This window comes from Lepidothrix coronata, unplaced genomic scaffold, assembly GCF_001604755.1.
Source record: "Lepidothrix coronata isolate B3197 unplaced genomic scaffold, Lepidothrix_coronata-1.0 Scaffold12, whole genome shotgun sequence".
NCBI lineage: Eukaryota > Metazoa > Chordata > Aves > Passeriformes > Pipridae > Lepidothrix > Lepidothrix coronata.
The window spans coordinates 6,990,191-7,014,405 of NW_016690192.1; the positions used below are offsets into that span (position 1 = coordinate 6,990,191).

At 49.9% G+C, this 24,215-nt stretch overlaps 2 protein-coding genes across 11 annotated transcripts in view; both read left to right on the top strand.

The window, feature by feature from the left end:
* Positions 1 to 4,009, top strand: part of PDE4B (phosphodiesterase 4B) — a 174,557-nt gene extending 170,548 nt beyond the window's left edge. For 5 of the 7 annotated variants that reach the window (XM_017805476.1, XM_017805477.1, XM_017805479.1 and 2 more), the window contains one exon: positions 1,999 to 2,364. In XM_017805476.1, coding sequence (XP_017660965.1) covers positions 1,999 to 2,364 — 366 coding nt within the window. Of the gene's footprint in view, positions 1 to 1,998 lie in introns of all 7 variants that reach the window. The other 2 variants (XM_017805474.1, XM_017805481.1) reach the window with 1 other exon arrangement.
* Positions 4,010 to 15,734: 11,725 nt separating this feature from the next.
* The window catches only part of SGIP1 (SH3 domain GRB2 like endophilin interacting protein 1), a 54,547-nt gene continuing 46,066 nt past the window's right edge, over positions 15,735 to 24,215 (top strand). For all 4 annotated transcript variants that reach the window (XM_017805675.1, XM_017805676.1, XM_017805677.1 and 1 more), the window contains exon 1: positions 15,735 to 16,048. In XM_017805675.1, the coding sequence (XP_017661164.1) occupies positions 16,039 to 16,048 (10 nt within the window). In that variant the 5' untranslated portion in view covers positions 15,735 to 16,038. The remainder of the gene's footprint in view (positions 16,049 to 24,215) is intronic.

The following is a 24,215-nucleotide window of genomic DNA, read 5'->3' on the forward strand; positions in this document are numbered from 1 at the left end:
TACAAACCTTAAAAGGAGCTGGATTTGCCCCATTTTTTGAGATGAACTGGCTCATCCCTTGTTCTGATTCATAAATTAAATGGCTTCAAGCTCAGATTTTGTTCTGACCTTTGTAGTACAGGCCATAAAATTTCACCCAGATAGTCTGTAATGAAACCAGTAATTTATGTTTGCCTAAACATATTCCAACTTTTATATAATGGTGTCTTGGTTGTTGTTTTTGAATGACTAGAGCAAGTCATCATTGAGGTTTTTCAGCTTGAATAAGTAACAAAATTGATGATAATTATTTCCAAATGTCCTCTCAGGCTAAGCCAAGTGGTTTCAAAATTATTCACTCAACCGCATGGTGATTTTGTTGGAAAAATCTGTCTTATTTGTTAACCTAACAAGAAATGAGTCCTTCAGCCAGGCTCAGCCAGGAAATGCCCATGTGCTCTGCATGTGAGCTCCAATTCATTATTTGTTTCACATATGCACTTCACGGAGGCTTCAAAATGGCATTTTTGCTATGCAAAAGGGACAGGAATTGCTCAAAATGGCCCTCATGGAAATCCCAAAGGAGAAAGGGAGGTGGCATGTCCGTGCTGGAGGGAAAGAAGGAGTTGACTGGAAAAGAGTATGCGAGTATTGCAAAGCTTGAGATGTCACCTCTTTACATCAGAATTTTTTAGGATCAGTGCTGAGCCGTGTGGTTATTCCATGTTATTCCAGTTTTTCCCTGATCTGGGATGTTTATAAAGAAACAATAACCCTATTAATGAGTGCCAGTCTTTGCCCATTGCTGCTGTAGAGCCCTTGAGCATTTTGGGTGGCAGCAAAGCCATGAGCTAACCATAGAGAATCCTTTTTTTTTTCCCCTTTAAAAGTGCTCCGGAACATGTGCTGCAGGAAATTTTCATCACCTTTTTGTTTGAGCTGCCTCAACTGTATGTTACAATTGAATGTTAATGGTTCTATTGACATCCTGTTGTGTCTGAAGGAGCCATGTGTGATTTCCAAAGCAAACATCTGCATGTTGGGGCTGGCTCCTCGGAGAGCCATTTTCCTGCTGCACAGAAACCTTGTCCAGCAGAGCGAGGAGAAGTGACACATTCTGCCAAGAGGGAAGAATTTCAATCCTCTTTATGGCCATTCAGTTTTCTCCATCCTGGACGTACGTCCTCTCTTAGTCAGACAATTGAAGGATGATTTAGCTCAGAGCTTACGCCGGCGGAAGGACTGACGGACTCAGCCACAGCCCTCACTCTTTCCATCGCTGACACGTCACTCCAGGGGGGTCAGACAGCAGTGGCCTGTCCTCTTCATGCAGGAGGAGGATTCTTGGGATGAGCTGACCTGCTTTCTGGGTTCTTTCCAAAACGAAAGGAAAGAGAGTCTCTAGCTGGGCCAGCTCCTCAGAGAAACGCAGTAGCTGCTTTGGCAGAGTGGAGGAGAAAAACTGAAATGTTTGAAGCTGGAGGAGCATTAAACAGTTCAGAATAGGCACAAACTACACACTGTAGTAAAATACACCTAAAGCTTGAACTGCAGTCCATAAGGCAGGGACATTCGGTCTTAGGATGGCTGCTTGCCTTGGGAGCACTGGTGTATTCCCAGCTCTCAGCCAAGCGTGTACCCTGGGTAAGGGCACAGAGGCCATAAATGCACCAGCCTTGTCACCAGGGAATTCTGAGAGGAGCAGGGATATTTAAAATCCCACATGCTGCCAGGGATGGAATTGAAAGTTCTATCTCTTGAATTTCCTGTTGGCTCCTGCTTTTAGTTAAACTTCAATCTAAGGTTTGATTTTGGACAGCAACCTAACCCAAGGTTGTAGGTGGAGTTCTGGGTATCAGATGATTTTGTCCGTGATTATGCTGTGCTAGTTTGGAGACTTGCTCTGGGGTGGGTATTTTGCTTGTAAAAATCAGGTATTACCATAAATTGAACTTTTTAGACACCTACCTTCTCCTAGTCATTCCCTTCCCCTAAGTGTGAGTGTTCCTGTGTTTCCAGGTGGGATTCATTGACTACATCGTCCATCCACTCTGGGAGACATGGGCTGACCTGGTGCAGCCTGATGCCCAGGACATCCTGGACACGCTGGAGGACAACAGGAACTGGTACCAGAGCATGATACCTCAGAGCCCGTCCCCTCCCCTGGAGGAGCGGGGCCAGGACTGCCAGGGCCTCATGGAGAAGTTCCAGTTTGAACTGACACTGGAGGAGGAGGACTCGGATGGGCCAGAGAAGGACGGCGAGAGCATCGGCTACTTCAGCAATACACAGACACTCTGCGTGGCCGAGCCGGGGGAGGAGGAGCCCCAGAGGGAAGCAAACATAGAGATTGTGACAGAAGACACATCTCCTGTTGACACATAATGTCCTGGACCCGTGTGAGTGGATTTTAACACTTAAGGAGCATGCAAGCAGTCTCACGGACAGCCTGCAGCGGGGTCTGAGGCCTCTGTCCCACAGTGGCTTAAAGACCCTCCCAGCTACTTGAGATTGGAGTCAGGGTTAAAGATCGTGTAGTGAATGATTGCTCAGGAAATTACCAGGTGATTTACGTTGCGGTTTGAGCCTTGTCAGCCAAGAGCATCATGTTGTCCTGGAGCTGGCTTGGGTCGGGACTGAGGCGTCAATGACACACAACTGAGAGATTTTATACTGTTAGTTTTGGAATTTATACCAGTTAGACTGATAGAAACTACTGATTAATAACTCTCCATATAAAACCTGTCCACCCAACCACCTGTCTGCAGACCTGTGTGCCTTCTTTGTAAACACTTTCATGTCTTTTCAAGAGTCTCTTAATTAAATACACAGAGTTTAGTATTCAAAAGCGACACAAAGTGTTTCAGAATTGACGGATACTTTTTTGATTCTTCCTGTTACAAGAAGCAGTCTTCCTTTTTTTCATGGGCAATACCTGTCACTTTATTGCAGTTAATCACTTTGACAGACTAAACAGAAGGGGAAACCCTCTGGTTTGCATTACTGCACCTTTAATCGTCTTCTTAATACCCCTGGTGACCTGTTTTAAGTCACTTCATGCCATCATGCACCATCTCTGTTCTCTTGCTTGGAACAACAGTATTTTTTCCTCACAGGGTTTGGTTTTGTGGTGAGCAGGACAGAGGACAGGTTGTTTCCATGGCACAGTGCAGTACACACATGAGTAAGGCAGTGTGTGACACATGTTCCCCCTCGGCAGCTCCTTGGAATTTGCACGCTCGGATATTTGTGTTTCTCTTGCCTCTCGTCCACGTTTCCTAGGTTTAGGCCCACCATCCTCCTCCTGCACTGCCTTGAGCTCTAACACCTCCATTACTGTTTATAACAGTGTATTTATTACGTAATGTATATACTGTAATGTTTTGTAAGTTATTAATTTATATGAATTAGCATTGCCTGTCGGCGGCGATGTTAACGGTGTAGAAAACTCGAAATAAGAGTTGCCTTTTTTTCTTGTAACCTTTTGTATTGCATAAAGTACAAGAACCTGAACATAGCTGGAGAGACAGACGCAACCCAGGAAGGGCATTCGGGTGGCAGCCGCCCGTGGGAGGGGTGACACCAGACCCCAGGGCAGTTGGGAGTGAACAGAGAGATGGGGAAGCGAACAAAGAAACCCCCCAAGAACGGGCTGGCTTTTAAATGTCACGTTCCAATTTCTGAACAACCCAATGTGAATTTCTATGACAAAAATGTGAACTGATGTAATAATTGTGCTGTGAAACTTCCTCTGACAAAGCTTGTCCGGCATCGTGAGCGGTGTCAATCTCAGTTTGTAAAATATGTTTCAAGCTTTTTGGTCCAACTTGTGACTAACTAGTTAATGACAATAGCACAGTTGTGCATGATCAATGGGTTTGTTTGTCTGTTGAACACTGCATTGTTCCAGGTGGTTATTTTATTGTTTCCAAAAGTTTCACACAATGTATGTTATAGTATTATATATTGTGTTCAGATGCATTCTTAAGAGATTTTTATATGAAGTGAATAAATGAAAGCATGACCCTGCCTGTGGCTCTTCATGATGCTTTTGTCAACAAGTCAGCATGAGCTGTGTCACCACCACTTGGGGGAGAGCAAAATGGAACCCTCCAAGCCCAGAACATGCCTGTGTCTGAAACCCAGAACCCTTTCTTGGCCAAAACCCAGAACCGTCCCATAGCCAAAACCCAGGACCTCCCGCAGCTGAAACCCAGAACCTCCTGCAGCCAAAACTCAGGACCTTCCCGCAGGCAAACCCAAAACTGTCCCATAGCCAAAACCAGAACTTCCCACAGCTGAAACCCAGAACTGTCCTGTGCCCAAAACCCAGAACTATCTTGTGGCTCAAACACCAAACCCCAGAACCCTCCTACAGCCAAAACCCAGAACCATCCTGTGGCTCAAACACAGGATCCTCCCACGGCCAAAGCTAGAACCCTCACATGGCCAAAACCCAGAACCTCCCACAGCCCAATCCCAGTGGACACGGAGGAGCCCTTGCCTTACGCACGGGAAGAGGAGGGTTCCTGTGTCTGGAGGGCATGGCCACCCTCCGTGGTGGGCTGGAGCCCGTGGCCTTCCTGGCGGGGCCGGTGTGGCGGCGACAGGAAGTCGCGCACAGACAGGAAGCGATGGCTGCGCACCAGGACGGCCCCCAGGCCACTTTCATGTCCTGGCCTGACCCAAAACAACCAACTTTCCAGTAAAAAAACATCCTACTGACAGGCACTTGAGGGGACACAGGGACTCTGTGCTGCCCTCGCTGTGGCAAGGCCGGCAATGCTCCCACTGTGGCACCGTGTGAGCCTCCACAAGCTTTTCCTGGATTCACTGGCTCCAGAGTGAAGCCACATGAAAGCAAGTGTGGATCCCTCATCCCACATCTGTTTTCCCACCCAGCACTCCATGGCAGCAGCAACTGCCAACCCACCTTCCTGCAAATCCCTCCTATCCCAGCGGAAGGGGCTTCAGCCTCAGCTCAGCCTGGGCTTGACAGCTGATGCCAGCACCTCTCAGGGGATTCTCCCAGCACCATGCCAGGAGGTTAATAGTACTTTCTGTCCCAATGAATTCATGCAATCCCAGAATGGTTTGCATTGGAAGGGACCTCAAAACTCATCAGGTCCACCTCCTGCCATGGACAGGGACACCTTCCACTATCTCAGGTTGCTCCAAGCCCTGTCCAACCTGGCCTTGGACACTTCCAGGGATGGGGCAGCCACAGCTTCTCTGGGCAACCTGTGCCAGGGCCTCCCCACCCTCACAGGGAAGAATTTCCTCCTAATCTCTAATTCAAATCTCTCCTCTTTTAGTTTAAAACCATTCCCCTCTTCACATCCTTTCCACACTCCTTTGCTGTGCTGGCTGTGTCCTGCTGTGGCCAGCACTGTGCCCACAGCTCCCAGCAATGTGCAGAGATGGGAAACGGGTTATTGGGCTGGAAAAACATTGGCAGTTCTGGGTGGGGAAGGTGCCTAAGTAGGATGGACAGCAGAGCTGGGGCTGCAGGTGAAGCACCCGCCCCGCATCCAGAGGTGTGTTAGGGGAGATGATGTGCCCAGTGGTGTCCATGGTTGCAGGGCCAGCATGGGGGTTCTGCTCTGGCCCACTCCCCTCTGCCCACACCCCCTCCCCTCCAGTCTTCCCTTACTTTATTCCTGTCCATTTTCCATGACCTAGTTCTGCCAGGCAGTAGCTTCCTCGTGAACAGGGGAACACAGCAGCGCAGTTCTGGTGCTGCGAGCAGACGCCTTTCGCTGCTTCTTCCCAGCAGCAGCAGAAAAATGCTCCTGTGGCCTTTATGCTGCAAAACCAACCCAGATTCCTTCTGTTTCCCTTCCATGTTTGGGGTGGGAAATCCCGGTTCAGGTAGGGGGTGGTTTGCTGGCTCAGTTTCCTCAGTTCCTGGGGGGATGATGATGACGCCTTGGCTCTGCATGGTTTTGCTCAGCATGGGAAGCACGTTGGTGTGGAGGCAGCAATGCTGTGCTCCCTCCTTGCTCCAGAGTGGCCTGGATAGACAGGGCTGATGGATCCTGCTCCCCTTCCCTGGTGGTCCCCCCAGTCACTTCCAGCAACCCCCCAGCAGGTCCTGGAGGGGCTGAGGTGCGCGGGGTGGATGGTGTGGAGGGGCTCAGGACCTCCAGCCTCCCGGGACACAGATGCACACCCTGTCCCCTCCATGCTGCCAGTGTCAATGATGGATGTTCCCCACAGCCCCCGAGTGGCAGCTGTCCTTGTCCCCAAGGACATAGTTTCCTGCTGAGGCCATGGAGCTGGGATTTCAGGGGGATTTCCACCACCCACAGGCGTCAATCCTGGGGATGAGCACTGGGAGCAGAGCTGGTCCTTTCCAGCTGCCCAGGGCGCGGGGACAAGGGTCCCGCAGAGCCCCCGGCGCTGCCAGGAAACTTCTGACCTGGAGGTCGGAGTTGTTCATGGAAACCATGATGCAGAGAAATAAAATAATAAACCAGCCTTGTTGCTGTTTCCCATGGAGCACAGGCTGCACTACTGGAGGTGGGGCTGGATTTCCATGGGCTTTTTCCCCCCAGTCCATAGGAATTAGGGATGAGTGTGGGTGTTCCCACCTGCCCAGTGATGTAAGACAGAGCTGGAACAAAGGACAAGTGACAAGACAAGAGGAAATGGCCTCAAGTTGCACCGGGGAGGTTTAGTTTGGATAATAGGGAAAATTTCTCCATGAAAAGGACTGTCCAGAGCAGTGATGGAGTCCCCCATCCCTGGAGGGCTTTAAAAGCTGTGTGGATGTGGCACTTGAGGACATGGGGTAGTGGTGGCCTTGGCAGTGCTGGGGGGGGACTACTGGATTTGATGGACTCAGAGGGCTTTTCCTACCTAAACAATTCAGTGATTCTATGGTTCTCTGCCCGTGGTCCACAGCCCCATGTCCCTCTGTGTGTCAGCCAGCAGGACAGAGCATTTCCCAGGTTATAAATCCAACCATAAGGATTTGTGAAGTGCCGGAAGTGGTTTGCTCACCGAGGATATTTGGGTACCACTGGTGCAGAGTTCACCTAAAGGTCCTACAGATGAAAAAAGAGAAATGAAAATGCAAAGCACTGACAGTTTTGCAGTCAAAAACAGGAAGGAGCTGGGGGCTGGTGTACAAAGAGCAGATTTTATCGGGTCTGCGGCGCTGGAATGGAGCCAAGTTCTCCCAGCACCGACACCTTCATGTGAAGCCTGGAGCTGGGACTGGCACGGGGACAGCAGTGGGATCCAGGGCTGGCCACAAAGGACAGGGCAGGTTGTGGTCCAGCTGATATGGTTCAAGATGTGTTTAGGTGTTTTAGCTCTCCCAAATATCCCTTTTGGGGTGACACAAGGAGCCCAATCCCAAGGTCTCCCAATTCCCAAGGGCTCCCTGTCCCCAGGGTCTCCCTGTCCCCAAGGGCTTCCTGTCCTCAGGTGCTCCCTTCCCCAGAGGCACCCTAAGCCCTGCTCTTGCTGCATGGTTTTTGCTCTATGGGGGGGTATTTCTGTCATCCCTGTCTGATGCTGTCACTGATACTCTCACTGCAGTGCTGGGGACATTTGGGATCACAGAGCTCTGGCTCACAAGGGACTGTGGGATGACCCCCCTCTTGCGGGGGCAGGATGGGCTCTGCAGCCTCCATATCAGTCCAGAGTGGGATCTCCTGGGACACTCCTTGGTGTTACGGGGTTGCCCATGCTGTGATTTACTGCTGGGTGCACTGGGATTCACATGCTGGGAACTGGGCAGAACTTGTCCTGGTGGCACAGTCATGCAAGAGGGGCCAAACGCTCTCCTTGCTCCCGACTGCTGGTGCAGCTGTGGTTTGGCACTGTTTTGGGGGCTTCAGGGGTGCTGGGGCAGGGACGACACATGGGGGACAGCAGGACCAGCTGTGCATGTGCTGCCTGCACATCTGTACAGCCCCGTCCTGCCCGTACACATCTGTACAGCCCCATCCTGTCCATGCACAGCTGCACAGCTCCATCTGCTGAGCTCCCGACCGCTGCACAGCGCAGAGCACCGGGAAACTCCACCGCCGGGATATGCACGGCGGGAATGGGGAGTGTCTGCTGCAGGGACATGCCCTGCAAGGACACACAGAGCAGGGACATGCTCTGCAGGGACACACACACAGTCGGGGTGCGGCTCACCTGGCGCCATGCACAACTGGAGCCCCCAGACAGCTGGAACGGTTTGTGGCGGGGCCCCAAACAGCTGGAGACATGTCCAGCTGCAGTCCCACACAGCCAGGGATGTGTGCACAGCTGGAATGGTGCACAGCTGGACTTCTGCACAGCTGGGTGCTGAGCACAGATGGTGCTTGTGCACAGCTGGATCCCCACATAAGTGAGTGCCTGCACAACTGGAGCTGTGCAGAGCTGGATTCTTGCATATTATAACCATTCATGGCTGGATTCCTGCACAACTGGAACCCTGCACAGCTGGAGGCAGTGGCTCCAGGACTGTGTTGGGGTGCTCACCTTTGAGAATCCCTCTGCCTTCGCTGCCTCATTGAGTAGATGCTTCCGAGCACAGCCCCTCGCCCTCTCCCCACTCCGGCAGACTCAGGCATCGCTCCCTCCAGCTCCCTGGGAGCTCATGGATTCACCTTCACCTGGATGATGTGCAGCTGGTGGGGTCCCACCTGCCCTGCCTGGCCTACCCTCAGCCTCAGCCCAACTCCTTTGTTCCCCATCACATCCAACACCACCTCTAGCTCCCACGCATTTTTTATGGAATTTTACCGTCTGGGTCTTGCAGGGAATCCTTTTATTTACATGGGAGGGATAAATGGTTTTCCCTGGCAATGTGGGGCAGGGTGGCAGACCAAACACATGAAGGGCATCTAAGGTGCTTGACCAAATGTAGTGTTGCCACCACATCACATGTGAGGAGTCACAAGGCTTGAGGTCACACATTGTAGCCACAGCAAGGGTTTGATTTCCATCTGCCTTGAAAATCAGCTCTCCACGAAGTGTCTTCCCACCCTGGAAGGGCAAAGGAGACCCCAGCAAGGACTGTGCCCTTCACAGGAGGTTGGAGAGCATCTTCTTGGGGTTTGGGGACCACCGGGGGCAAACTCTTTTCCTCCTGCCTGTCTTTGCTAAAGCCCCCTCTGCCTCAGGGTGACCTGTGCCCCTGTAGACCCTGTGTCAGGCTTTTGGGCAAGGTTGGCATTGTGCCAGTGGAGCAGCTGGGGGATTACCCATAAGAGCCCCTGAATGCCTGAGAAATGGCTCTTCCACAGCAAAATACAGGTAGATCCTTGTAGCACACCAAAGTCCACTTGTAGGGCTGGGAGGGGGGACAGAGGTGGGAGAGTTTTGCAGCAGAAGAGTGGGAAGAATATTTTCACTGTTAAAATTATATATTTTTCTCCATAACTTCATTCTCAGCTATTTGGGTTGAAATCTCCCCATTTTCCAAAAAAAAGTCAGTCTGAGGTGGGAAACTGTCAGCAAGAGGCAGCATGAGGGGTGCTGGCTGGGGAGGGGAGCGGGGTGTGCACCCCGAGGGGGCCTGTGCCAATGAAATCCTGGGCAAACTGCACCCACCCATGTGCAAAACGGGGCTCTCGCCTGTCCTGGGCTGTGTTGGACCTGAATTGGGCTGATTTCATTCCCATGAGGATGCAGCCGAGCCCTGGTACTCTCCAGGACAGGAACATATGTGCTCCCACATGGTCAGAGCAGTCGGGTTTTTAAACTGTTTGTAGTTAATCAGCCATCGCACCTCGAGGGAAACACATATTTGGAATAGGGTTGGATTTGGACCAGGGCAAAAATTCCCAGTTTATCTTCCAGTGGGGCTTCCCATCATAATGGGAGGGGCACCCAGGGGCACCCAGGGCTGGGTTCACCCCCTCCCCCAGCACTCCAGGGAGAAGCCCCCCGAGACTGAATTTTCCTTGAAATCCCCACAGCCAACACTGTTCCTCCAGAATTTATTTTCCATTCAGAAGCTGGCACCAGCTTGGCCCCCGTGTGCCACCGACCCCCACTTTCCTGCTTGGGGTGCAGCCTTTCCAATGAAATTAATGCCGTTTGGGACTGAATTGAATGAAATGGTATTTTTGGGGCTCCTCTGTCCGTGAATGCTCAGGGGATATATTGGGTCCCTGTTCTCCAGTGGGATGGGGACACTGGATTCACAGTGGGATTCCCACAGCCAGGTGAGGTGCCAGGAGCCAGGGTGCAGTGGTGACCCCACACCTGGACTTGGGAGCACACGGAGGGGCCATTCCCATCCTGAAAACACTGATGCCCTCAGTGATCCAATCCCAAACTGGCTAAATAATATTTAGGATGAGACATGAGGTGTGGAAAGGAGGTGCTGGCTGCAACCCCCCCATGCCTGTGGGGCATATGAGGACTTTGTCATTGTTCCTGAATTCCTTCTTTGTGGAAAAAAAAGTAATCAATTAACAGTACTCTGGAGCATCCCAGGGCAGCTGCACCTTGTCCCCATCAGGGTGTGGTGCTGAGGTGCTGGTGATTTACCTAATTAGCCTCTGATTATCCAGGGAGGGACAGGAGAAGGTCCTGGTGTAGGTGGTACTGTTGAGAGGAAGAGCAGAGGGAGGTGGGTGTTTGTGTGGAGCCTGCAGGGGTATCCTGCTGAGCTGGTGGAGGTGGGTTTTGGTGGCTGCTGGTAGATGGATGTTTCTGGATGTGGTGCCTTGTTGCCATGAGATTTGTGGTGATGGGGAGCAGGAATTTGGTAGTGCTGGCGGGAGCAGCTCCCAGCATGTGTGGAGGGTTCCCATCCTGTCTTTGCACCCTGGGGCACAGCCCCATTACCTCCACTTCCATGAAAGCTGGCAAATAAGGCAGAGCTGGCTCTGGTGGTGTTAAACCCCTCCTGCGTGTGCCCATTGTGTCTCCACTCCACCAGCAACTCTGTGCCATGGGGGCACATGGCTGCCACCTGGCAGAGGAGCCCTGCTTGCCAAAATGTGAGTTTTGGGGGGCACTTAACAGGGCTGTTGGCACAGGGGTGGGTGCAACCCTTTCTGCCACACGTCCTGCCTGGTCAATAGTGGATACTGTTGGTCCCACAAGATGCTGTACTTGGTTTTGGGGGAACTACTGCCCTTTTCCAACCCTGTTGCGACTGTGCCATGGCCTTCATTAGGGGATTTCTCATGTCAGGTATGGTTTGGGGTCCTGTGGGATGCTGCTGTGCTGGGTCTTAGCATGGGCTGGGCTCTTCAGGGGTGCTTGGTGAGGTCTAGAGCATTTTGGGGGTGAAAAGCACCTTGTAGGGTGCCCCATGGGGCTGTTTCCTGGGGGCAGGTGCTGGGGGGAAGGGGGACAGCATGTGCCTGTTCTGTGCTCGGTCTGTGTTGCTTCCTTGGGGAGCTCATTCCATGATGGAATTTTGCTGCTCTCTGTATTCAGAGAACAGCCTGGTGTACTGAGTCTCCCTTTAAATGCATGATAAATATATTTTTCCCAGTGCTGTTGGGAAAGCAGGAACCCTATCTAGGTCTCCTCCTCTCCCTCATATGTCCCAGGGGTGAGGGCTTGCTCCTACATCCCTTGCATCTCTCCTCGGAGCAGCTTACTGAGGTGGGAAGGGCTCACAGGGAAAACTGAGGGTGAATAGAGCAAAAAACTACTACAGCAGAAGGTAACAGGCTCCAACGTGGAACTAGGAGCAGCTGCATCCTGAGAGGGCTCTGTGACTGGGCAGGGAACATGGGATATGCTCCATTCCTCCTTCCAGCACTGAGCATCCACGGTCCTTCCTGTTCCTCCTGGGATGAGCAGGGAGGGATGAGATGGGGGCTGGCAGGGCTTGTTCCCATGAGCTCCTCAGGCTGGTCCAGCCTTGCTCCTGTCAGGAGATATGGGATGCACATGCAGTGCTCTGGCTGTGCAAAACAAGTGTGGGGTGGTCCCAGGAGCATCTCCAGATGGAGCTTCTTTGGGTTCTGCTTCACAGGCAGTGGCATCTGAGGGGGATGGGCAGGGGCGTTTGGTGCTCGGGACCTGGGTGATAGGATGGTCCACCTCCATGCCCTCCTGAGCTCCTGGAGACTTGGGTGAGGTGCTCCTGGTGATGCCTTATGTCTCACAGCCTTCTTCTTTGTGGGGAGATATGTTTTGAGTAAGGAATCCTGTAAATAGGCTACAGGGAGACCTTAAAGCCCCTTCCACTGCCTAAAGGGGCTCCAAGAGAGCTGGAGAGGGACTTGGGACAAGGTCCTGCAGGGACAGGACAAGGGGGAATGGCTTTCCACTGCCAGAGGACAGGGATAGATGGGATATTGGGAAGAAATTCTTCCCTGAGGGTGGTGAGGCCCTGGCACAGGTTGCCCAGAGAAGCTGTGGCTGCCCCATCCCTGGAAGTGTTCAAGGCCAGGTTGGATGGGGCTTGGAGCAACCTGGGATAGTGGAAGGTGTCCCTGCCCATGGCTCCTATAAACTCGGTTTTATAGGAAAAGAAGCAAATGACTGACCTTTTCTGGAAAGCCTATTTTGCAGGTGAGGGGGGAGCAGTCCTCAATACTGTGGTGATGGGAGCTCTCAGTAAGGAGGGGCTGGGGGTCTGTCCCCAGCATTTCCACCAGGAGCAGACAAAGGATGAGCTTATTCTTAGTAAAGGTTTAATTACGGGTTAGCGAAAGGGTTGTGGGGCCATGTATGGGGAGATGTAAACAACCCCCTGGCTGTCCTTAATGCCAGGGGATTTGCCAAGGCCAGATCCTGGGTGAGGATGAGGCTGGAGGATTGGGGTTTTATTTAGCAAATCCCCCTCCACGCTGCTCGCCCGCCCCGGGGCCACCGTGTCCCTGCGGCCGGGGGCCAAGCCGGGCTCCTCCGCTCTGCTGTCACATGGACCTCCAGCATGACTGTGCTGGGATATGAGTAATGCACTCCGGTGACTCATTTGCTGCCTCTTTATTTTTTATTTTTTTTTAGTCTTAAGGCCCTTGGCTTCATCTGTTGCTGTTTGCTGGCAGTTTCCTGACGTGTCTCCTTCAGGAGCTGCCCAAGATTTCCAGTGTTTTTGCTGAGAATTGTCCTTGTGTCAGTTAGAAGGGTTGGAAATAATTTGGAAATCTGTAAATATCAGTTTTACCTTGAGCAGAGAGGGGCTTGCTGGCACACTGCCCTCCCTGGGGACATGGGTGTACTCTGCCAGGGACCTGGCTGTCCCTGTGCCACCTGCCTTTGGGAAGAGCCCATGCCAGGAGCAGGTTTGTGGTGCCCTTAGTTTGGGGTTAATTTTGCCCTGAGGAAGGTGAGTTTCGGTCTTGCCACATGACAGGAAGGCTTTCATAAGGCCAAGAACATCCTGCAGAGCCAAGGAAAGCTGGAGCTGCACTGGGATGAGCAGTAGCCGAGGGATCTCAGCTGTGCTCAGGCAGCAGGTGCCAGTGGCAAACCTGCCCAAACCCAGCACTGAGTGGGGCAGTTTGGTAAAAAAAACTTATTGACCCATTGCCCAGCCTGGGAGGGCATTTGTAGGGAGGTATCATGGTTCTTCTTACTTGGTTAAGGAATATCAGCCCTGTGGAGCATCACAGGAGCTGTGATGCTGTGAAGCTGTGGGTCTGTCCTGGCTGGCAGTGGAGCCACTGGGATGTGGGATCATAGAATCCCAGATTGGTTTGGGCTGGAAGGGACCTTAAAGCTCCTCTTTTTCCACCCTCTGCCATGGGCAGGAACACCTTCTACTATTCCAGGTTGCTCCAAGCCCCATCCAACCTGGCCTTGGACACTTCCAGAGATAGGGATACAGGGACTGTGCCCTGCTGTGCAGCAGCTGTATGAAGTTTTGGAAGATAAGTTATTTTAGTGTGTCCAGGAGGGGTTTGGACACTGCAGGTGTGTGCTCATCACTGGGGCATCCTGCCATGTGTGCCAGCCTGGCTCCTTGGGGAGTTCTGGAGTTGGGCTCAGGGGATAGCAGGGTGACATTCAGTGCTTTTTGCTTGCCCTGGGATTACAGCTGGAATTCCTAAAAGCACTGGGCACCCTTCCCTGTGCTGGAAGCACAGGCAGTGCAGGCAGGTCACAGGAGATCCTTGTGTGGATTAAGGAACCATCTGTTAAATAATCCCATCCCTTTTCCGGGTGCTGTGGCATTTCTCACCAGCTGGGGTGGGTGAGGGCTGTGCTGGAGACACTCTATCTGGAGACCCTGTTGTGGTGCTGAAGCACATCTCCTCACTGGTGTATCCACACCCTTGGAGTTGCTTGGCTTTTAGATTAATTTTTAAAGGTGGAAAAATATTTAGGGTTTTTTTAATTGCAGAAAAATGGGGGGAGGGGTCACGGGGGGGGACTGATGTTGTTTGTTGGGTTTTTTTTTAATGGAGAAAACCGTTGTTTTTTGTTTTAATGGGGAAAATTATGTGGGTGTTGCTTTCCCTGTTTGTGAGTGAAGTCCTGAAAAACACATGTGGCTGACTGGGATGATCCTAAAGATGCTGACACTCAGTGAGAGGCAGAAGTGAAGTTTCCATTGCTGATACAAGGTCACGTTGAAAAGCCACATTTGAGTGCGCTGAAACGGGCTGATTGTCCCTAAAACGCCACTGTTGTGCCCAGCAGGCAGCAGAGAGGGGGAGGCAGCTCATCCATCAGGCAGGTTGGTGTTGATGGTCCTAATCGCGGTTTTTGCCGGGCGCCAGAATGCGGTAGTGCCCTCGGAGAGAGATCCTGGTTGTCCCCTGGGATGAGGCTTTCCCTGCTGTCCCTTGCAGCAGTGGGTGCTGTTTGGGATAAGGATGCCAAAGATGCACCTTCTGCTCCTGCAGCCAAGAGTGGGAACTGCTTCAGGACAAGAGTGAGTTTTACAGTATCTTTCCTCCCAGCAAAAAACCCAAACAAAACCACAAAAACAATAACAACAAGGAAAAAAAAAGAAAAGGGGAAAAAATCCAGAAAACAAAACAAACAAACAAGAAAAAACTCAAAAAAACCAATCAAACAAAAAAAGCTTGGACTCTTGGAGCTGGTTAAAGATCTTACATTTCCTTGGATAATCCCGGGAGTGTCCCAATAACTCCTACATTGGCATTGCCCGTGCCTCCAGCCGGGCCCTCCCTGCTCCTGCAGCAACTCTGAGAACTGTTTTGAAGGTGGCGAGGGTCGCACACCCCGTCGGGGCTGGCAGGGGCTCGGGGAGGCTGGATGCTGTGGCTGGCAGAGAAATGGGGTGACAGGGTGGTGCTGGGTGGCATCTCTTCGGGCATCAGCTGATGAGGGGACGTGGAGGGTCCCCAGGCAGAGCCTGGCTCGGCTTTTGCAGCCCCCCCCGCTCCCTCCCCAGCCGCTTTTGTTCCCCGCTCCGGAGATGCTTAGGCTTCTCTTCATGCGAAATTAATTCCCGGGCGCTGTTAGGAGGCAGTCGGGGAGAAATTTCTTCCCGCATCATCCTTTCGGGGCTAATTGCTGGCGATGTGACGTCAGCCGATGGATTTCTCCCTTGAATGGCTGCGGGAGAGACGAGGAGGGCCCAGCACCCGCGCTCACAGCCCTTGTGCCGGAGCGAGCTCCGCTGCCTTATCCAGCCGGGATTGATTTATTTTCCCCCTATTCCCAGCCGGGCTCCCCGCACGCTCCTAATCTGACAGCGCCCGGTAATTAATCTGGCTCCCCCGGCCGCTGCAATAGGATTAAGGGAGGGGAAGTGCGTCACGAGGTAGGAGAGGGGTTATGCTTTTGGTGAAAGTGGGGGGGAAAAATATGGGAAATAGGTTGGTGTGTTCCCGGGGGGTGTGTCGGGAGCGAGCGCGCATGTGAGGAGGTGCGGGGCGGGAGGCATCGGCTGCGCCGGAGCCGAGCCCGGCTCGTCCTCCCTTTCTCTCAGCATCCTCCGTGATGCGATCCTGGAGGTGATACAGGCACAGCAGCATCCATGGCCTGCCCTTAGCGCCAGCATTCCTGCTTTATCCCCCGTGATATTCTGGCAGCGAACCGAGCCCGGCGTCGGAGGCGTTTGGTTGGCGAAGGGCTGACGTTGAGTGGCTTGTAACCGGGATCGTATTCTCCTGTATTTTTTCAGGCTCCTTGGAAATTGAGGAATGCAATTCTGCCACCATGATGGAAGGTAGGTGATGAGCTGAGCGTGTCTTTCGGGATGGCTGGAGTTTGTGAAGCCACGGTGGAGGATGCACTGAACCTGTGTATGGGGATCCTTTCTCTTTCCTAAATAAAATAATAATAATAATAATAATAAAAATTAAATCCTCCCCTCCCCCTAATCCCAGCCCAGCCAGAGCTCCCTGCCTGCTGCCGGGGAGCTGGCGGATGGTGATATAATATCAAGCCCATCAGATTATTTGCAATTCCATCCCCAGCCCTGTGTAGGCAGCTCAGGGTGTGCAAACACTCAGTTATCCACGGACCTACTGGTTCCTCCAGAGCCCAGATCAGGGTGGGTTGGCCGGAATTGGGGATCCTGTAAGGATTATTTTATCCTCTGCCTGGAAACCCTGGTTCTCAGCCTGACGTGATGCACAGAGGATGAACTTGGGTGTTTTCAGACCTGGGCTGTGCATCCTGATGGAGTTTGGTGTTTTTAGCTGGATGGAGGAGCATCATTTCAGTAGGAAACAAGGAAATTGGAAGTTAAAGTGATTTTTGCAATGTCGTGGCACTGGTTTGGAGATGCAGGCTCTGGGGAAGGGGGGTGGGTGTTGGGTTGAGGCTTATTGGAGTAAAAAAGGAAATGTGAAGGAAATATGGGCTCAGGCACAAGATGCTTCAGGGAGCGTTGGGAGACTGTGTCTGATCCTGTGTGGGAAAAGCCTCTGGGCATTACAGGAATTTTATCCAATGCCGTCTGTCTCGACCGTATGTAAAGCTCTTTTTTTTTATCATTTATTTTTTTTAATGCCTTCTGGAGTAAAATGCAGGAAGGGATTACTTTAATTGCATTTTTTTTTAGCGGAATAGATACTTCAGGGCCAAGGAGACCAGAATATCTATATTTTTTTTTTGGTTTTATGGCCCGTTGGTGGCAGCAGCAGGGCCTGTCTCGGCAGAACCACATCCAACCTCGGGCTTGCAGCACTGCCAGCACATGAACCAGGCAGCTCCCGGCCTTCCCGAGATGACAGGCAGAAATCGGGCTGCCTCTTGGTGTGTCCCTGGAAATCAGGGTCTGCTGCCCTGCTTGAATTAACCTGGGAAGGCGTCAGGCTTCACGAAACCAGGACTTACTGTATTGGTTTAAAATATTTACCTAATCTTGGGAATTCGGGTGTAGTCATGGCCATGTGTGGACACACAGGAATGGCTTCTCCCTGGGTTTTTTTTCGTCTTAAGAAAATGAGTTTGGTTGTCCTTTGATATGAGGAAGTGCCTTCAGTGTCTTCTCTAATACTGATTAACAAAAGAGATTTTAATTTTAGCCCATGATATCAAACTCATCCTACCGTGCCGACAGACACGGCACGTTGGGAACCAGGCACAGCCTGGGCAAGAACAGGGTATTGTAGAGAATATGTCAGTAACAACGTGGCTTCTTTAAAAAATTCCTGTATTTATGAAGGAATTGATGTAGATAAATTGAAATTGGTCTGTTATAACCTTGATTTGGGTTATTTAATTGGTTTTGAGGCTGGTTGGGGGAAGTCACTTGGTCTTTTTAGGTTTTTTTTGGGATTTGGGTGTTTTGTTTTGGGGTGGGGTTTTTTGTTGTCTTTTTGTTTGTTTGTTTGTTTTATTTTTATTTTTATTCCTTGAGGATTTTTGCCTTGCTTTTGGAATGCCCACAATGTGCTGCTGTGCAGGAGCTTTGGCCACCGTAGCTGAGGCAGGTGGGGGCTGGCAGGAGGTGCCCAGCCCCATAGTGGAGGTGGCATCCAACTTGTTGTGCTCTGGCAGAGGTGGAATCACCTTTCATGAATCAGTCTTGCACTTGGAAAAAAAAAAATACTAGTCATAATAACTGACCTATTAAACTGCTTGAGATGTTGTTCCTCAACTACTTGATGCACACGAGAACCTAGAATGGAAATGAGAAAATTAGAAGAAATGATTACTGCTTTTGATGAGTTTTAAATGGTTGGAAGCTGGTTGTATTTGTGGAAGAGTGGAACTTCTATCCAAGATCCTACCGAACCAATGCACTTCTCAGAGGTGATTTACTTTAATATAAGAATGATTTTAACATGCTCAGTTTAGTTTGATCTGAAACTTTTAAACCCATACAAAATGCTGGGAGTTCGCTACAGTAAATATCTTAAAGGGGTTTTATTATTATAATGAATTATTTAAATGACTTGTCTGGCCAAAATGTTGGACACTGTGCTGGAAGTGCAGGGTGGAGCTAGACTGTGATAGTGCAGGGTGTGAAGCCACCCAGCATCACCCATGGCCAGCAGGATGAACCTGGCTCAGCTGATGGCTTTGGATCCTCTTCTTTGGAAAGAAGGTGATTTGGCTCATTGGGAATGGTGCAGAATGAGCAGTTTTTACTGGATATGGTCCTTATACTCATTTATATGGAATATTTCTTCGTTCTCTTGGTAGATGGGGGGAAAGAGTATGTTTTTCACTTTATGATTAAAAATCACAACGATACCTAAAATAACTGTGGATGCTGTTTTAAGAACCCAGTCCTTGCTGGGAGGAAACCAAACCTGTGCTGTGTGGTGTCTGAGCCACCAGAAGAGGATGGTCCTCCCCCTCCATGTCACGGGGGTGAATGAGTGTTGCTGTTGCCCACCATCTGCACTGGGGATGGACTTTCTGTGCTTGACCTTGCCTGAACACATGGAAAGAAGGTTTTGGGCATGGGGATTAAACCCCATCATGCGCTGGGAGAGGCCCCTGCATGTGTGGCTGTAGATGTGAGAGGTGTTTAGATGTTCCCTTTGATTAAAAAACAACTCTCCAGTCCTCGGAAATGCGCTGGGTGTGTCATTGAGGTGAACAGCCGAGCACAAGAACAAGTTTGTCTCCTTTTTTAATCCCTCTGTTGCTTCTCCAGTGTACTGAAGGCATTTACACAGCTTAATTAAGTTTTGAAATCACTGCTGCACCATGTCACTCGAGCCAGAAGCTCCACAATGTGTGGAGAAATTAGACAATGACGTGGCAAATGGGAGCAGCCAAGGGTATTTTGGAGAGGGTGGTTTCTTCTTCCATGAGAGATGGTCCCTGTGTTTTTCCAGACCCCAAATCAGATCTTTGCTGGGGAGAAGCCTTCTCAGAGTGGGAATTTCTCTGTAACTCTCTTCTTCAGGCTTTTCGCACCTCTTTCTGGGAAGTTTGGTCACTCAGGATATCCCATCCCTGGAAGTGTCCAAGGCCAGGTTGGACAGGGCTTGGAGCAACCTGGGATACTGGAAGGTGTCCCTGCCCATGGCAGGAGGAGGAATGAGATGAGCTTTAGGGTTCCTTCCCAACCTAAACCATTCTGGGGTTCTATGACTGGTCACATCCAAAATGATAAAAACCTTCTTGAATCATCTTTTAGCACCGGTTGTCTCCAGCCTTTTATTTTCATTGTGCTGAACAGATAGAATTGGGACCAGAGGTGTCTAATGTCACATTAAAAAGTCTTTTTCTTGATTAGGCAAGAAAATTGACTTTATTATATTTTAGGTGATCTTGTTTCAGTAAATGGTGTATTTGAATGTGCTCAGTGTTGTCTGTGGGACTCAGTAAGGAAATGACCTGGTAGAACAATTTGGTTTTTGAGAATGCCTCAAACCTGCTGGCTGTGAACAAAAATTCAGGCATGGTTGACAAAACCACCCTGGAAAATACATGGAGCCCATAAACACTAAATCAGGACCTGTATTTTTCAACGTGCTTTTTGAGCAGAAACCCATGACTGAGCTTGAGCTTGCAAAGAAAGTCAGGGCTGTGGTGTGGTTGGGCATCTCCATCTCTGTCCTCTGAGGTGGAAGGGGGATCTGCTGGAACCTTCTGCTGAACTGACAGGCCTGGCATTGGTGAGGAAAGTAGTTTTTTGTGAATGCAGGAGAAGATTTTTTGACCCTTCTGTCATGCCCAGCAAAGGGTGATGCTGAGTCTAAGCCAGTGGCTTAGCTCCCCTTTTAGCCCGAAGTGGGCAAAGGGATGACATCCCACCACTTCTCAAGTTCAAAGATGTGCATGAAGCTTTTTGGGATGTGTTTGAAGGGCTGATGCAGGGGGTGTCGAGTTTCCAAGGATGAGATATGTGGAAATGGAGGCTTGGGAAGTAAAAAGTTTGGAACAGGAATGAGAAGGAGCTCCATAGCTCTTGGTTTTGAGGGTTCAATAGCAGGACATAGGGCCAGTGTGTCCAGCCCAGAGCTGCTCAGGGGATGGTGATGTGCTCCCACACTGCGTTGTGGTGCTCCCAGAGATGTCTTGTGCACTCTGGGATAGACCTGGACAAGAAGAGCATCCCAATCAACACAGGTTGAATTTGTTCATCAACCTCTATTTAACTGGGGGAAAGAAACCCAAATAATTCCTTTTTTCAGGCATTCAAACCCTTCCCACTGAGCTGGTTTGGGTTTTTCAGCTCTAGTCCGCTGGCAGTATGTCCCTTCCTGCTAAGGGAGAGGAGGGAGCAATGGCTGCCGCTCAAAATTCACAAAGGCCCCACCCAAACCCTCTGAATTTGGAAAATGTTTTGTACTGGGGCTGGTGGTACTTGCCAGTTAAAACCCGGATGGTGCCAACGTGGTGGTGTTGAGAGTTTAAACCAAAACATGGGCAAGATGGCAAAACCTGAGGTTTCCCTTGCACCTAAAATGTTCAGTGGAATGGAGGGGTGGAAGCAAAATGCCAACAGAGTTTTATTTTGAGAAGAAAGGATAGAAAATATGGGAAAACTCAACTGCTTCATGTGATGCAGGTCTGCAAAACTCCTCCTTGAAGTGAGCCCCAGTTTAAAATGTGCCCTTGGGCATCTCGAACTGCTGCCCAAACATAGTAATTTGGGTTTCTCTGCCAAGGCAGAAACTTTCTGCATGATTCATTGGCCTTACTCAGATTTTAAAGACACTGTAGAAAAAAAACACAGGTTAAATCAGGTGTTTAGTCACCTTGAACCTCCATTCCAGGGTATTCTGTTAAAGGTGGAAAAACATGGTTGGTGGACCCCGACCCACCACTGGGATGGGAGAGGAGCAACGTGCAGGAAAAAGTGGAAAGGAGGGGAAGGCAGAGCTCCTCCCTAAACCAGTGACCTGGAACTGTTTGGATGCCCAAAACCTGTCACTAAGGATCCATCTGCCTTTGGGAAGCGATGGGGGTGGGATGCTGGCCATCTCCCTGCCTGGAGTGCCAGCAAAGCTCATGTCTGGTAGCATTCCCATTTTCCCTGCTAACCAGTTATTTTATTTCTTTTCTTTTTTTTTTTTTTAATTTCATTCAGTATATTTAAATTTTTACGTGTTTGGTAGGAAAAAGGCAATCTCTGGATGCTGTGCAGGTGGTTTATTAGAGGAGCGAGTTGCTCACGTGCAGTGCAGGAACACAAAGTGGGGCCCTGTTTGCCTTGCCAGCTATTGAGTAGCATCAGCTCTTTGTTTTTAACCAAAATTCACTTGCAGACTGATGTTTCTGGGGGCTTCTAAATGTTCTTTTGCTTCATCTGTGTGAATGGAAGAGGATCAAGGCTGGCAGTAGTTACAGCTGCTGGTTTTTTGCACTTGCAGCCTCATAGAATGACTTATTTTTAATCTCCAGTTTAGTTGTAGGTGGTTTTTTATTTTAGAGTGTGTGCTTTCCTGGGAGCCAGAGATTTTGGGATGGTCCTTCAGGAGCAGGCATGGAATTCCTATCCTGTCCTATAAATCCCCATCCCCTCCCCTGGCGCCAGTGGGCTTTGCTGCAGGGGTGGGAAGGGGAAATTCCCTCCCACGTCCCTGTTTACACTGAATTAGCGCTGATAATGATGATAATGTTTGAAAGCAGTGAGATACCAGTGCTGAAAAAATCCTCCTGTATTATCTGAGAGCTGTTCCTTGCCTATCCCAGCCTTGGAAAAGCACTCGTAACACTGGCACATCTTTCTTGGTGTTTAAGCTATGATTCTTTTTGTGTGTATTTTGAGGGGTTTGTTTAGTGATGTATTGGGGGGAAAAAAAAATCTCTTAAAGTTCTCCACCCACGTATTGCAGGGAATTTAAAACATCAGCTAGAGATTAGTATCACGTGTAGGATGCCTGGAAATAATCTTGCAGGGAGGTTTAGGATGGGTTGGGATGAGGAGAATGGAGTTTCACATCCTGCCCTTGTCACCTGCTTCAGGTGCCTCAAGGATTTCATGCAGCCCCACAAATATATTGGTTTTCTACAGTTGGATTTGTAGAAATCGTTGAAGATGCACCTTGTTATTAGAACTAATCAATAATCCTAGAATGGTTTGGGTTGGGAGGGACCTTAAAGCTCATCTTGTTCCACCTTCCACTAGTCCAAGATGCTCCAAGCCCGATCCAACCTGACTTTGAGTGCTTAAGGAGGCTGTTTAAGTTTATTAATAAGAAGATAATTTATACTGCATAAGTAATTAATAGTAAGGTCATTTCTGCTTCATGTTTACCTGGCTCCTTTCACCTGGGGACCTCAAGCTCCTCTGCAGGGACACAGACAGGTGGAAGAAGCTCTGTCAGTTTTTTTTCAAGCCCTGCCTGGAAATTAAACCTTTCTTTGGGTCATGTCTCCTGCTTCTATTTTTAGTTCCACGGTTAATCACTGCTTTAAAATCAAGGTGCTCATTTGGCAGATCGTGGGAGGAACAGGACAGTTAAGGGAACTGGAGAGAAGTGTCTTGTCAGGCTTCATTTTGGGTGTAAATCCTCATCATATGCAAATGTGAATATTGCAAACTTTGGGTTGGATAAGCAAATTCAGGGCAAGTGATACTTTTCCCTGGTAGTTTGCCCAGAGTTGTACCTTGTCCCCAGGGAAGTGGCTCCTGCATCACACAAGTGACAAAAGCCACCCTGACAGCCCAGGTCTCCCGTTTTCCTCCTGGAAAATTGGGAGTGGGAGTTGGAGGGTCACAAATGTCCCTGCAGTGGGGTGGCTGGACAGCTGTGTCACACCCAGGCAAGGGTTTAGGTGGGTTTAATAAGTCCTTATGTTCTGCATAAACAGTACAACACCAAAATTGGTGGGTTTTCCATAAATATTGTCACAGTAGTTGCTGGGAGTCTGTGGTGTGTGTGGAGGTGATGGATTTTAAGGAGATGCCTTTTACAACTGGGCTGTGAGATAGGACAGGCTGTTGGCTGAGGAGCAGATGGAACGGCAAAGCCTCATGAAGAAAAGGAGAAGTTTACAGTGAGATTTTTCCTTAGGGGGGAATACCAACATGGGGTATTCATATTTAGCTATATTTAAAAATATATTAATATATATTTGTACATATAATGTATGCAGGTTCCCCCTGGATGTGCTATGTGAGCCCAGTGCCCTCCTGCCTCTGCAAGGAGCAATGTCACCTCCCTTTCTTTATACACCAAAAACCCCCTAAAAATAGAAATCTAAGTGTCATTTGGGAGGGAGAGCCTGTCCTGGACAACTTCCTAAATAGCACAGCAACCTTTGGAGGCGCATCTGGTGTTCCTGTGTCTGTGCCAGCCAGGAATGAAAGCCACAACTGTCTCCAGCTTTAATTCCTTGATAGTATTGGAGGAGATGTTTGTCCCGTGGCCCTCAGTTGCTGCACACTCGGGATCTCAGAGCTGATATTAAAAATCTAATCTTTGGGGAAAGTAGGCGGTGAGAGATTTCTGCAGCTGCTTCACTGAGGTTGGTGAGTAACCTGTGAGCACCAATTTGCAGCCTTCTGATATTAAACAGTTCTGGGATGCTCAGCTCCTTTGCAGGAGGATGAATTGATGCCCTGTTTATTGGGATGCATCCTGCTGATGCTACCCTCGATTTTAAGGACAGCCTTTAGCTGCTGGCCCAGCAAAGCTTTGCTTTGGGCTTGTGTCTTGCTCTGTGTCATTTATTCCATTTATATATGGAATATAAGTACATTTCCATGGTTTGGGGTGTATTCCCACAGCCTGAGGCTGCAGTTAGGGGCTGGGGTCTTTTCCTGAGCTGCAGGTACATGAACTGCCTGTGAAATGAAGGGGTTGGACTAATGCCCAGGCAAAGGTTTTTTTTTTATCTGGGTATATTGAAATGCCAGGAAGGTTCAGGTTGGATATTAGGAAAAATTTCTTCGCTAAAAGGGTTGTCAAGTGTTGGAACAGCTGCCCAGGGCAATGGTGGAGTCCCCATCCCTGGAGGGATTTAAAAGCCAT